The following is a 14,932-nucleotide window of genomic DNA, read 5'->3' as shown; positions in this document are numbered from 1 at the left end:
GTTGGTAGACACTTGCCCTTTATTTGTTCCTTCCAAAAAGGATTACACTTGACCATTACAGGAATATTGGGACAAATGCAGAGGTGAGTAATGATGAGAGCCTAAGACAAATCCTAAGATAAATGGCTGTGTCGGCTTTCCCCAATCACAAAAGCTCTTATCAGTCAGTCAGCCTCGTAGAGTCCTTAACACACGTGTGCCTGTCTGACCCCCCCCCGTCCCCCCCCCCACGCCACCACACCCTGGAAACTTCAGCTCACACAAATGGACCTTCTCCCATTTGTTTCCAAGCTGTCTAGGGTCTTGTTTCCGTACCCCTGGCAGAGGAGCTGTGCCCCACTTGTGCTGAATTTCCAGTGGCCCCCAAGAGTTTCTGCTGCACTCCCCCCAACACTGGGCTTTCATTGCAATGGTAAAAGTTGTGTGGACAGTGAGTCAGCCAGCATCTTGTGCTTTTTTCTTTTAATTTATTTTTTATTGGTTATTTTTATTAGCATTTCAAATATTATCCCCCTTCCTGGTTTCCCCTCTGCAAATTCTCTATCCCATCCCCTTTCCCCCTGCTTCTATGAAGGTGCTCCCCCACCCACCCACTCCCACCTCATCACCCTAGCATTTCCCCACACTGGGGCATGGCATCGAGCCTTCACAGGACCAAGCTCCCTCCCCCCTGCATTGATTCCAGATAAGGCCATCCTCTGCGACATATGCAGCTGGAGCCATGGGTCCCTCCATGTGCTTTTTGATAATGTGCATGTTTATGACATTACTCTTTCTGTCACTTCAAATTAAATGACTTTACTTTTAAGCCTAGAAGATCCTTCTTGTGTTATTACCAACTAAAGATTTCTCAGTTTAATCCCTTTTTTTTTCCGCATGTAAGTGACCAAGGTAATAACAGAAAATTCAAGCTGTAATGGGACGGTGCAGCGTCTTTGATGCAGCACTAGGGCAGGTTTCCCCTTGCTTTCTTTTTGCTGGACCTGTAAATCTGATGAACATTAGGGACACCTTTACCCTATTCCCCTAGGCAGGGCCAATCACACATCTGCCTGTGCCTCAGTCTGGGTCACCCGGGCACCCACATGCACACTGACACATGTACACAGAGAGAGATGTTCACAAACACGTATATAGAGACATCCTCCGATTGGTGATCCTCTTGTCATAGAGACGTAAGAAAAACAGATACCCTACCACCTAAGAGGAACACACTTACCTGGTAACTGAGGTACCTATAGCTGAGAGAACTCTGTGGAAACTGCCCCTGCCCTCCAGTTGCACAGAGGTCACTGGGATGCCTTTTCTTTATTACTGAACTAAGCTGCTTATGTTTCACATTCCAAAGCTGGCTTTGTGTCTCCCCTATGGGGGGTGAGGTGTTTCAGAGAACAGTACGGCTAGAAAAATGGCAGAGGGCAGTCCCCAAATCTTAATTTTTTTGTTTTTTTTTTTAACTTATTTTATTAGATATTTTCTTCATTTACATTTCAAATGCTATCCCGAATGTCCCCTATACCCTCCACCCCCACCCTGCTCCCCTGCCCACCCACTCCCACTTCTTGGCCCTGGCGTTCCCCTCTATGGGGCATATAAAGTTTGCAAGACCAGGGGGCCTCTCTTCCCAACGATGGATGACTAGGCCATCTTCTGCTATATATGCAGCTAGACACTGATATAGCTATCTCTGTGAGGCTATGCCAATGCCTGGCCAATATAGAAGTAGATACCCACAGTCATCTATAGGATAGAACACAGAGACCCCAATGGAGGAGCTAGAGAAAGTACCCAAGGAACTGAAGGGCTCTGCAACCCTATAGGTGAAACAACAATATGAACTAACCAGTACCCCCAAATCTTATTTTTAATCTTCGGTTTTGAGGACTGTCTGTTCTGAGACATAAAATGGCCCTAAGATGTCCTCAAGCCCACCATCTCTCTTCCCCTGATTTTGTGCCATCATGTGTAGCTTTGTCCTTCTTCGAGTCAATGATAGAGGTTATTTTTTTAAACTTCGCTTTACTTATAGGTTGGGTTGCTGGTTGCCCTCACCAAGAGTCATAAAGGTCTTGCAGTCCATAGCCATGCGCAGTGTAAACCTGCTTCTTTTTTTGTTTGTTTGTTTGTTTTGTTTTTTTGTTTTTTGTTTTGTTTTTCGAGACAGGGTTTCTCTGTATATCTCTGGCTGTCCTGGAACTCATTTTGTAGACCAGGCTGGCCTCAAAATCAGAAATCCACCTGCCTCTGCCTCCCAAGTGCTGGGATTAAAGGCGTGTGCCACCACGCCCGGCTGTAAACCTGCTTCTTTAATACTGTTAAATAACAGTACATTCTTCCTACATCAATTCCTTAACTTGCTACTTGCACACCTCTCTGTATTTCTGGCAAAAGCCATCCATTCACAAACAGTGTGGTAGTGAGAAAGTACAACAAGAACTTATCAACAACCTATAGTCGTGTTTCCTAGTGTATGCACCCTGTATTTGTGTCAATCAATTCACGGTTACTCTAACAAACTTCCGAGATAATCAATTTAAAAGAGAAAGGTTGACTTTGGCTCTTAGTTTTAGAGTATCGGTCCATAATTAGTTGGCCCTGCTGTGCTTGGCAGGGATGTGAGGCAGAGCAAAGCCACTAACTTACTCATAGCCGAGAAATGAAACACGGGAAGAGAAGGAGAGCGAGTTCCTACAGTGTCTTACTAGTGCGCATTCTCGGTGAGTGCAATACCTCCCACCAGACCCCACCTCTTCAAGTTTCTGCCATGTCCTAACATCTCCAAGCCAGGAACCAGGCCTTTCACGCATGTGCCATTGGAGGACTTCAGGATCCTAGTTATAGTTGTAGCTCTAAGAGTATGCAAGAGATGCTGCATGCCACAGTGCTCTGCCATTAAACGTTACTAAATCAGATAGCCAAAGATAATTCCCTGTTCATTGTCCTTTTGATTATATTAGCAAATCCTCACTTCCTGTGAATGTGTCTTTAAGGCCCCTCTCATACTTAGCATCCCTATTTGACATATATGAGGCCTCCTAACCAAGGTCTCCGTCAAGAAAACATGACTGGTGGACACCTTAGGTTGATTCATTTTTTATTGTATTTGTTTTTATGGTTAATTTCTCTTTATGAAAGTGATATTCCATCTCTAAAACTTAAATAGTTTATTTTTGGATATTTAAGGAAACATGAATTGAATGAGAAAAAAAAATGTTTTGTTTCAAACCCAGTAGCTGTGTCAAGATCTTGGTCTGAGTTTTTTAGGTCTTGGCCATTTTATGGTCATGGGGCTTTCCCTCTGTTGGTGTGTACTGGTCTATCTGTGTGGGTGAATGTGAACATAATCTTCAACTCTGAAGTTCTGGCTTTTCCTTCTGGCCTTAAAAACATTAATATTTTGAGGGTCCCTAAAAGTATCTTGTATCAGTGTCTTTTCTATCTAACCATAAATCACTCAGTCCTAATGTATGGGCAAACCAAACTCAGAGCATTAGCCTTTCTGACGGAAGTTTGACAAGCACTAAGTTATCCCCCTTATTCTGTAAAGAATTATTTTAAGCTTCAGAGTGTGCAAGACTCCCACCTGGAGTGTGTGATAAGGAGGCGAGTGGCCCACACTAGGTCCCACAGGCCAGCTTTCTAATTGCCCTGCGTAACTACATTGCATTGTTCCTTTGAGCATCATCTGCAAACACTCTTTTCCCTCCTCCATCTCTTCACTTGACATGTCACACGTAAATTGTGGGGTTTCTGTATATCTATGTCTCTGTTAGGTCTGAGGACTGTTCCGTGTGGGGGAGACTCTACCACATGTATCCACTCAGTGTTAGAACTTTGCCACGTGATGTTGATCAGTCCATGGCAGAAGTCACTCTGCTGCACCACAGGGAACTCATCCAAACCCTAAGAAAACACACAGATGCAATAGCCCATGAAATACTCATGCTTTCTTATTTGGGATGCAGGCTTCCAAATACAACAGTGGATGACAGAGCTTACATAATAACTACTATATCTTAGACCAGTTTATTCTAAGACAGAGTTTCTATATTGACCAGATAAAGTGTTGACTCACTTGGCAGTCAACCATCCTCACAGGACTCTGAAACAAGTCTAACTTCAGTCACTCAGAAATTGTTCACTGACAACTGTATGAGTCTCTTTTCTCTGCTATAGTGAATTACCTAAGGCAGGTAAGCTTTATAAAGCAAATCATAATACCAAGTGCAAAGAACAATCTAGTGCAATTGTTGACCAAACTGTCTCCATGTTTCTTTCACCACAATACATCTACATCTACCTGCGAACACTGTGGTTTCTCATATTCAGGAAATTCTGCTTCCACCTACTCATAACTGGCATCCCAACACTGCTTTATGGTGTCATGATCACTGGTTTTATTGTTTACTGTTAGTGAATGATAGTGTGCTACAGGAACAACAACACCAAAAAAGTTGTTCTTTTCTTCTGCAACAAAAACCTTGTGGGTTCTTATGAGCCTGAGCTAAAGTGATTCGGTCTGTTGGGAGGTAATTTCCATAAGCTCTGTCATAGGGTTACCAAGTCTAATGTTCTTCAACTCAGATGTCGTTCTAAAATGCACTTCTGGAACAGGCCTGGTAGCATGGTCCTCTAATTCCAGATACTTGAGGTTGAGGTAGAAAGACCAAAAGTTCAAGGTCTGCTTGGACTGGACAGTTTCTTTGAGGCCAGCCTGGGTGACTTAGTAGAACTCGGTATTAAAATTAAAAAGTAAAAGGAGATGGAAAGGAAGGAATATAGATAGCTCTGTGGTGGAGCACTTGCCTGAGGTGGGTTCATACACACTTGTGATTCTAATGCGAAGAAAAGATTTAGAGGTGGGCTTAAAGCAGCCTACGTTTGAATCATCACTCCAGACCTAGCAGTTCTGGGATATTCTTTGAAAGATAACCTGAGCCTCGTATTGTCTTGTCTGCTGAGTGGGGTTAATAGTATCCTCTTAGAGTATGGTTTCAAAGATTATCACAACAAATACTTATTGGGTGTCCTCGTCCAATATCCCAGGGTCTTTTCTAGGTGCTAAAGAGATGTCCCACAAGCGAAATGCAACCTCTCCATTCTCATGTAGTCGGGCTCCTAATTGAGAATGTACCTGGTACTCAGGTCCTCAAGGTGGAGGGCTACCCAGGAGTACACTGACACTGGAGTTCTTGCACAATTAGTCCTGAGCTAAGTGTTCTTGCTGGTCCAGGTTTGGCCTTTGAGGTCAGCTATTACAGGAGCATGCATAACTTACTTTTTGTTGCATAAAAGTTTATCTATAAGGCAACATTTAAATTTGAGATAAATGCTTGTCACTGTGTTTGTCTTACTGACATATCCTCTTAATAAGCAAGACTAATTTGCACCAAAAATATTTAGGTGGGAGACTGAAAATTCTTTTGTACGCGAAAATTACGAATGGAAGAGATCTTATCATGATTTTAAAAAAGAACAAATAACTACAAAAAAAAAATCTTTCCCTTGGAATTTGCCACTGGCCACATCTGCACATGTGCAGCTAGCCACCCAAAGACCTCTGGCTATCAGTCATGTCACTGATGGAGTTCATTGCCCCCTTCTCATACAAAGGACACCAGTAATGCAGTGGTCTATCAGCTCTTCCTTTTCCCAGCCCACATCCTGTCTGGCATCAGCAAAGCACAACCTGACCTTGCCAAGCTCAACATCACCAGCAGCAGGCATGGGAGGGACAGGAAAGTAATGGGGCAACTGATCCTATTCGGGTTGGTGGTTTACATTCAGTTCATTGAAAAGTGGCTCATTTTCAACTCATTCTGGATAAATGAATAAAGAAGGCAAGTTTAGACATTTCTACATAACAACCAGCCCAAATCATAGCCCTGTCACTTATCAGCCACCCAGGCCTTCAGGGTCAACCTCATCTTCAGAGAAAAAGTGCAATTTGCAGATCTTTTTCTATATCACATTTGATGAGCAGTGCATTTTCATTTTTTTTTTCATACTGTAGTATTACCACTGATTTCTCAAACTATTGGTGAAATTCCCAGCCACTGTTATCTGGGGTAACTAGATTCTAAGGGGGAAAAAAACAATAGAATACATTTCTAAAATACAATCTGTCTTTGCACATAGCACCTCTTGCATAGTTCACCATAGAGCTGACTGTACTGTTTCAAAATAATCACAACAAGAATAGAGAAGATTAAAGGTAAACTATAAAGCTAGTGGTCTATAGAATCACTCAACGTACACATGGAATTTCACACATTTATTAATGAAGACTCAGAAGGAGATGATATCTATCAGAGCATGCTGTGGCCAGGAATATCCAGCACTTTAATACGTATTTCAAAATTATTACTTTCCATTTTTTTCTATGAATATGAGCCAAAAGTTTTTCCAAAACTTTCTTGATATCTTCAACATATCTTTCACCTGCCAACACATACTGCCACCTGATTCTGTTTTACTAAAATATACTAGAGTTTGAAAATCATAACATTACATTTCCTGCCTTTTTCCTTTGAATATGCAAACAATATAGTAAGCACAGGACAAAGATTCTTTCATAGTGTTTTGGGAGGTGCTACATAAGACTGAAACCTACTAAGGGCTTCATTGTTGGTTCTGCAGTCTTTGTACTCTCAAAAATATCTCCAAAGATGGAAGATGTTGGGGCTCTGGGGAGCATGCAGTTTTCACTAAGACCTTAGACCATATGCCTTTCCATTAGATTTCCATACCAAGAGCATTTGATCCTTGAGGAATTCAAGAGCCTGCCTTTTATCTTTCTTGTCTCCTGGAATGGATCAGCCTCTGCCCTGGCCCACCATGCTTGGTATGTACAGTAGCCATTCAACCAGAAGAAGAAAGAAATGTTCCATTCAGCTCCTGGGAATTCTCCTTTTATCTGTCACAATGATAGCTACACAATACAGGTGTAAACTGGTTCAAATTCAACATCGTTTGAATTTGAGCCATGCTGCTACAGACATGATTTGAGAGTGACTGTCGGGAGCCTTGAAGGTTTATTGCAGCTCACTCTCAGGCAGTAATCTAACAGAAGCAACGTGCATCATGGTATTTCTAGTAAAGGGAAATTCAAAATCCTTTGCCACATACTGCCCAAGAATGAGCATTGCTTATATAAATTTGAGAACATCCACATAGCAAAATCTTAGGCAGTATAGGTCTAGACTAGTGTTCTAAAAAAAAAGAATTTCTAAAATGGCATATTAAAACTTTCTCAAATATCTTCCTCAGTTTCTTTGTTCAGAGATTTAAAGTTGTGAGATTCATTGATTTATTTACTTATTTACTTTATGTATTTGAGTGCTCTATTTGCATGTATACCCGCATGCCAGAGAGATCATCAGATCACATTATGGATGATTGTGAGCCACCACATGGTTGCTAGAAATTGAACTCAGGACCTCTGAGAGAACATACAGTGCTCTTAACCACTGAGCCATCCCTTCAGCCCCAGTTTAAGGGTTTTCTTGAGAGGAATTTCACCACTCTTGTTCGGTTTATTCCTAGATGTTGCTGGGGCTGTAGGGAATGGTGTTTCCATAGTCTCTTCCTCGGTGTATTTATTATCAGTATACAGAAAGGCTGCTGGGTTTTCTAAGTTGATTTTGTATCTTGCCACTGTGAGGAAAGTGATAGTTGTTTTTTTAAAGTTTTCTTGTAGAGTTTTTAGGATGGCCTCTGCAAGAAGGAGTCATTTGACTCCTTTTCCTATTTGGATCCCTTTAATCTCCTTCTCTTCCCTAACTGCTCTAGCTGGGGCTTCAAGCAGCGTTTAAAGGAGCAAGAAGGGTGGACAGCCATGTCTGGTTCCTGATTTTAATGAGATTGCTGTAACTTTAAATTTTTTCCAAACCTTATTTTAAATGCTTTAACCTCCCTGTTAATCCACCACCCCACCGATAGTGAGAAAGAAAGGATATGGGGGAAGTGGGACGGTTTGGAAGAGTTCTTTGGAGAAACTCCCATCTGTGTTGTCTGGAAATCGGCCTCCCTGCCCCAAGCAACATCCCAAGGCCCTCCATAGGTAGAGGACCATTACCTGTGCTCATATAGGCTCATTTTAATGAGATACCTAAAGGCCTGGAGGGCTTAGCCAATAAGCTTTCCTCCCCAGACACTCCTCCCTGCTAAAGGTATTTACTCTCAGGCCCACCCTGAGAAATGGGGTATGGTTTTACACATCCACTTTCTGCCGTGACAATAAATGTCTTAAAATCATGGACTGCCTCTTTTCATCAGAATCTGCCATAGAGAGCCATGGAGAAGGCCTTCACCTACAGAGCTGCTGTCTAATACCCCATAGAAGGCCTCTGTACTCCCAACAGAGCTCAAGCCCACTGCCATGATCAAGCCAAGGACTACCCCATAGGACTAGCTGGAGTTCCCCTCCCCCCAGCACTCTCCCCTCCTGTCCCCCCCTGCCCCCAGCTCCAGGATAGACCCAGCCTCCCCTGCGCAGATGCGAGATCCACAACCCTACAGGTTAGCAACGGCAGCTTGATCCACTTGCAAACACTTCACAGATACACTATTAGTCCAGTTTAGTAGAGTCAGAATAACAAACTCAACTCAGCAGAGGTGGCATGACCTAGCAGAGACAGCCAGGCTTCAGCCTCAGCACAAATCAGCAGGAGGGATCCTGATGAATGCCCGGAGACGTTCTTGGCTGTGCTTACTTCAAAGCATCAAAGCTCAGAGAAGACAAGACAAGAGACCCACAAGCATTACACAGCTGGCTGTAACAGCAAGCCAAGCTCAGCATCCTGCACTGTCTGAACTGTCCATCAAGCCTTGTTTATAATGCTCCAAACATCACGTGCCCTTTCACATGCTTGCTTTAGCAGGGCATCTTTTCTCCTGTGTCTGCTTCATTGAAATGTTCCTTCACGTGTTTGCCTCAGCAAAACACCATCCAACTGACTTTTGCAAAGAAACCTTAAGTTTCCACTTCAGATTTCTTCTAGTTTTTCTCCATTTAGGATTTATGTGGGATGTTGGTCACATATATCCTTTATGTCGAAGTATGTTTTCTCCAGGCTTAGTCTCTCTAGGACCTTTATCGTGAAATACATTGCATTTATTTTGAATGATTAAAAAAAAAACATCTCTGAAAGTGTTTAATATCCTTAGCAGTCAAGGCAATGTGAATTCAAACTACTTTGAGATTTCATCTGCCCCAGTCAACAATGGCTAAGATCAAGAAAACAACTGGCAGTAAATGGTGGAAGAATGTGGAAGGAAAGGAATTCTCATTCACTGTTGGTGGCAGTGCAAACTGATGTAGCCACCATGAGAATATATGTGGAGAATACTCAAAAACCTAAAAACACATGAATCATGTGACTACATCGTATCATGCTTCCGCTTGTATCTGAAGAACTCAACATCCACTACAGAGAGACTTGATTGACCGTGGTTACTGGTGCTCTGTTTGCAATGGTCGGGAGTAGAAACTGCCTAGATCTCTGTGGACTGATGGATGGATAATGAAAAATGGTACAAATACACAATAGGATTTTTTCAGATGTAAAGAAAAATATAGTCATTAAGCTTGCAGATAAACGGATAGAACTGGGAATATTAACCTGAGAAGAGCTGCCCAGAAGCAAAAGGACAAACCCTGTGTGCTCTCTCTTGTTTGTAGATCCTACCCCCAGATCTGTAGATTTGACTATAGAACTTGGAGTGACCACGGAAGCCAGGAAGGTATAAAGGGAACGTGAGCAGAGGGGATTGGGGAAAGAGCACAGGGGAAGGAAATAGTAGAACATAAGTGTTCTGAATGCAGAAAGATGGCAAAGTCAGGGGACTCGACGGGACATACGGGAGGAGAGGTCAGCGGGGTGGGGGTGGGGGGTAAGAAAGGTAAATAACAGGATGTTTGAAAAGGCCGTAGGGAAACATACTGTGCTTATGTAAAAATATATACAAGTGGTGTTGGGACTTTTGTTTTTTTTAATTAATTAATTGCCTTACAAGTTTTACTTCTATCTCATGGCTTCCGCTTTTGAGTTTAAATGCCATTCCCGATGCTGTGTCCGAGTGTGCCTGGGTGTGCCCAAGTGTGTCCAAGTGTGCCCGGGTATGTCTGAGTGTGCCCGAGTGTGTCCGAGTGTGTCCGAGTGTGTCTTTGCAGTGGTATCTGGTTCTGGTGCCTCTTCTTGGACTCTTTACATTCTGCTTGTTGGCTTTGACCTCTTCCAAGTTGTTTGGTTCTGTTTTATCTTGTTCTATTTTACTATCGTCCCTTAGGTGCCAATTTGTCTTCTAGCAAGAGACAGAAAGGGGGTGGATCCAGATGGGAGGGGAGATATGGAAGCACTGGGAGACGTGGAGGGATATTATATGAGAAAAAAAGGCTATTTTTCAATAAAAGGGAAAAAATAAATGCTATTTCCATAATAGATACACATACACAAATTTTAAATACTTTAAGCATATTTAATATTAAATCTTTAAGATCTTTAAAAAATATTTAAAATATGAGTTTTAAATATACTATTTACATTTGAAAATGTTCTTCAGCTGCAGTACTGGGAAGCTGAAACAAAACTCCTTTCACAGTATGATCTTAACCATGTGTAGCCAGTGTGATAGAATGGAAAAAGTGTCACACACACAGTGATTGCTAGTGTTCACTGTCACCTTGACAGGATCTAGGATGCTCTGAGGATGGGTCTCCGTGCATACCTGCAGGGGGTGATCTTGATTACATTAATTGATGGGAGGTGAGCCAGTTGTGAGCAGGACCATTCCCTAGGCAGGAAGGAGCTCCTGGACTGTTGAAAATGGAGCGGACACTGAGCATGAAAATGCACTCCGCTTTCTCTTTGTCTCTGTCTTCTCCTTGGTCCCCCTTCACACTTTTCTATTATGCAAATTTCACATTGTAAATATCAAATAAAATTTCAATGCTTCAGGTACAGGAAATGAAAGTACTGACAGACCAGATGCTGCAGTACATGTTTTTGTCGCCGTCTCTCAGGGGAGAGCCACGCACGGGTGTCTGTTGTGGGTCTGTCCTGGGGAATTGTACCATTTGTTCTCCTGTTGGAGAGAAATGACTGTAAAGGTGCCATGATAAGAATCTAGTCTTCCTTGTTCTCTTCCAGCACACAACGGTTTTGCCCTTTATATTGATCGAGATGAGAACATCCTACCATCAGTATCCCAGCAGGAGCAGCGGACTCGCCGCCATATGCACCTTCTCCGTGGGCTATATATTATGGTAAGGACCGAGCCTGCTGGGCGTTCGTACTGTATTAGATTCCGCACCGCTAAATTTAGGCAGCTAATGCATTATGGCTATAATCACTAACAGATTCACACTGCGTGCCTCATTTGGTCCAAGACCTGGGCTTTGTCTTGTTTCCCCCAGATGCTTATATTTTTAGAAATATATGCCAAACCTCACACAGCAGGAATTTGTTGAACAATCCCATGTAAGCAGTGCGCCTTCCAAGGCTACGTTTTTTTCAACTTGTTTTCAAACTAAATGTTTGTCTTGGACACTAGTTCTATAGCTTAAAGGCTTTTTTTTTTCTTTTGCTGGGGTTTGTGTTCTTGTTGTTGCTTTTGTAGGGGGAATGGGGTCTGCAACACACACAAGTGAAGGCAAGATGAGCCAACTTCTGTAGGTGAAAATGTACATGTTTGTGGATCTACTGAAAACCCATCTTAAAATGATATGTTACAAGTAGAATGCACTCAGCTGATGTGTTTTTGGATATCTGGGTAGGTAAACCACAAGAAATCTCCATATAGTCTCATGAGCACACTGCAGGCCCAAGGATATAGTGCCAAGTTTATCTGATAAGAATTTTGCTTAGTAAGTATGTTTTGTGTTAATTTCAGTCTTTATCGTGTTTCAACACTTTGATATAATTATCTTAGCACAGAGAATGTTAAATTTCTCTTCATAATTCCAAGTCCACTTTGCTATATTAACACAGGGGGGAGATTCTCCATTGAGCTCTTCTTCCTTTTGGCACTCTCTTGCTCTGAGTTCCAGGTCACCAGCCTCTCCTTTAGCCCTAGCGCCCTGGCAAGCATTTTTGCAAACACCTCATGACTATTCATAATCCTGCTCCCACCCTGAACAAGTTGGGAGATCCAGTCTCCATGGAGTATTTTAATCCAGCAAGCCTACACTTCGAAAAGAGAAGGGTCTACATGGGTCTTCACACCCTTTGCATAAACCATAATATAATATCCAAGACCTTAGATGAAAGAAGACTGGGCAACAGGAAGTGATGTTCAGAGTCTAGACCTCAGAATAAGCGGGGGGGGGGGTAACATCCCTGCCTTGCGGCTCTGGCCATTCCACCAACTAGTGAAACACGATTTATGAGGACTTGGGGAGTTTGTGTTCCTAATCACTTTCTAGGTTTTTTTTTTTGTTTGTTTGTTTGTTTTTGTTTTTTAATTTCCTGCCCAGAATCTTAAATATTGACTTTCTCTGATAGAAAAAGTCCAAGAGATTTGTCTTGCTGGTGAAATGTAAATAAATAATGTTAGGTCTTAGAAATGGATTTGTGTGCCTTGTAAATAAGAACTTGATATAGAAAACTTCCCTTCAGAAAAATCCACGGCGGAAGATGCACAGTCACTCAGGGGGTTCTCTGAGACAGCCTCTGGCCTTAAACGTCGGCTCTTTTCCCCAGCAAGTTCATCACTGCAGTGTTTTGGCTTATGCCAGGGACGGGAAGTTCTCTCTGCGAGCTGTGGTGTAGTTTTGAGAATTTATTCATGTGCTATTAAATGATCTTGCAGAGCCTGGATGTTTCAGGAACCGTGTTCTTTCTGATGACTTATCTTCCTCTGTGTATACAATCAGCCCACGTTCCAAAGAGACGCATGGGAAATACCACATAGTCCTCCTTATAGACCCCCAAGGTCCCTCGTTAAAATGAAGCATTCATTACTCATGCTCTCTGTGCCAAGTGAAGCTTGCCAGCCCCATGGACTCCCTCAGCAAACCAGTACTTGTTTAGACATGCGCTTGCATTAACCAGCAAATTCCCTCAGATTTGTTCTGAGAAAGCTTTCAAAGTAGACTCCCCCCCCCCCTTTGGTGTTCTGCCCTAGGCATTCAGAGCTCTGCCAAGAGCTAAACAATGCCCCTCGAGTCAAGTCCCATTATACAAATCCAAGGGTTTAATTATTGTCAAAAGGTACTGGCTTTTGCTCCCTTCCAGACTGTCTCATGGCCCGACATGCCAGTGACCCAACGGTGAGAGAATCAGGAAACAAAGTCTTCTGATAGCATACTGGTGTTGTACTCGATCATTCCAGAACTCCATGCCAAGATGGGGGAAACTATTCCTCTTATCGTGTGATAATTATACAGTAAATGGGGCTTCTTCCCAGTGCTGAGCATGGCAAGTTGACTGTACCTCAGGGCTGCTGGCCAGGCTGGCTGGCTACTCTTGTTGGAGTCTGGTGGTCCTGTCTCCTAAGTCTCCTTCCTGTCTTATTCTGTTCTCCTCCTAGATTTGGATAAGGTCGTTGAAGACCTTCATTCACTGTCATCTCTGAGCTTGCGCACCCCGCCCCAGCTCCGTCGGAGTCTTCCCTTGGTCCCTCTAGACTCCTCAGACACACAGACACACGTATGCCTGCCTGCCGTGGTTCCCTCTTAGTTGCTCTAATACTTGAGATGCAAGTATTCTGTCCACTTCTGAGGTGCTCTGAATTCCCTTCCCATACAACCCCCTCCACCATCACCCCCTACACATTTCTCTGTACCCTTTTCTAAGACGCCCTTGGTCTACAGCAGAATAATGAGTATCATGGATCATGATACTCCTTGGAGACAGATACTCCACTGCTACACGCTTCTCAAATGCTCTTTTATTTCCTTCAGATCACTCTGCAGTAAGGTAAGCATTTCTTACCCATTTTACAGAGAAGGAATCAAAGCTCACAGAGGATGGATAGCATTCCTGAGACACACTACTAGCCTATTACCAAAATGATAGCGCAAGCTCATGGATATGGGCTCAGAGACCACACTATTAACTAATCCCCCTGCTGCCTCCTCCTGAGTCAATAGTCCTGCGGCTGAATTTCTTACGGAAGGTTTTGTTTTTCTGTGTATGTTGAAGAAAACATCAAGTGTGGTCAGGTCTGGGGATTAAGACCCTTTCCTGGGTTGGGGCCCCAGCTTCCCCCACTTCACCTTTTTGAGCCCCAGCTTTCTTGGGTTGAAATTATGGAAGAGGATGGGGGCAGGAGGACCCGTGCTTTCCTGCAGAGCCCACAGACCAAGGCCTCCATCCCAGTAGAAACTCATTTGCTGTAGTCAGTTCTCAGAAGTCAGTTCTCAGAAGCTCCTCTGCACACAGCAAGGAAGGCACTGATGTTTTCTTCTTCAGGGTTTGAGGATTCTGGTTAGGGTGTTAAGTTCTTTCCCTCACTGTGTGATTCACTTCCCTCGTTCACACAGTCTGTGCTTTAGAAATCAGAAACAACTCTGAGGGACATGAAAATCTGCTTTTTATTGTCTCACAGCCCTGATGCTTTAAGACAGATTCCATATTCCGAATCTCATTATCCCAAATGTGTTCATTAAACAACTTCACAACATTAAAAAAAAAAAAAAAAAAGTGAACTCAGACTTCAGTGTGATTTCCCTTTTACGATCCAGTCCCAAATGGTTTCAGATCTGAAGTCTAGGTCCCACCGAAGTCAGCCAGACTCCTGGGATCCGTCTTGTTTTCTTATTGGCACCTTTCCGTGTCTTCTCAAGCTTCCGCTGAAATGAGAGCAGGAGCTTTCTCCTTACACACATTATCTTCAGACACACTGAAGATTTTTGACAAAAAGATTAAAATGTACTGTAAAAAATAATCTTCTTAGACATGAAAAAAATTAGAATGAAGGTGGAAGTTTA

General features: G+C 42.9%; 1 protein-coding gene across 2 annotated transcripts in view; it reads left to right on the top strand.

Moving 5' to 3' along the window:
• Positions 1-14,932, top strand: part of Aig1 (androgen induced 1) — a 218,212-nt gene that overhangs the window by 163,589 nt on the left and 39,691 nt on the right. For both annotated transcript variants that reach the window (XM_021221379.1, XM_021221380.2), the window contains exon 4: positions 11,151-11,266. In XM_021221379.1, the coding sequence (XP_021077038.1) occupies positions 11,151-11,266 (116 nt within the window). The remainder of the gene's footprint in view (positions 1-11,150; positions 11,267-14,932) is intronic.

This window comes from Mus pahari, chromosome 21 (assembly GCF_900095145.1).
Source record: "Mus pahari chromosome 21, PAHARI_EIJ_v1.1, whole genome shotgun sequence".
Taxonomy (NCBI): Eukaryota; Metazoa; Chordata; class Mammalia; order Rodentia; family Muridae; genus Mus; species Mus pahari.
Note: the sequence above shows the minus strand (reverse complement) of the source record. Positions and strands in the feature narration are given on the sequence as shown.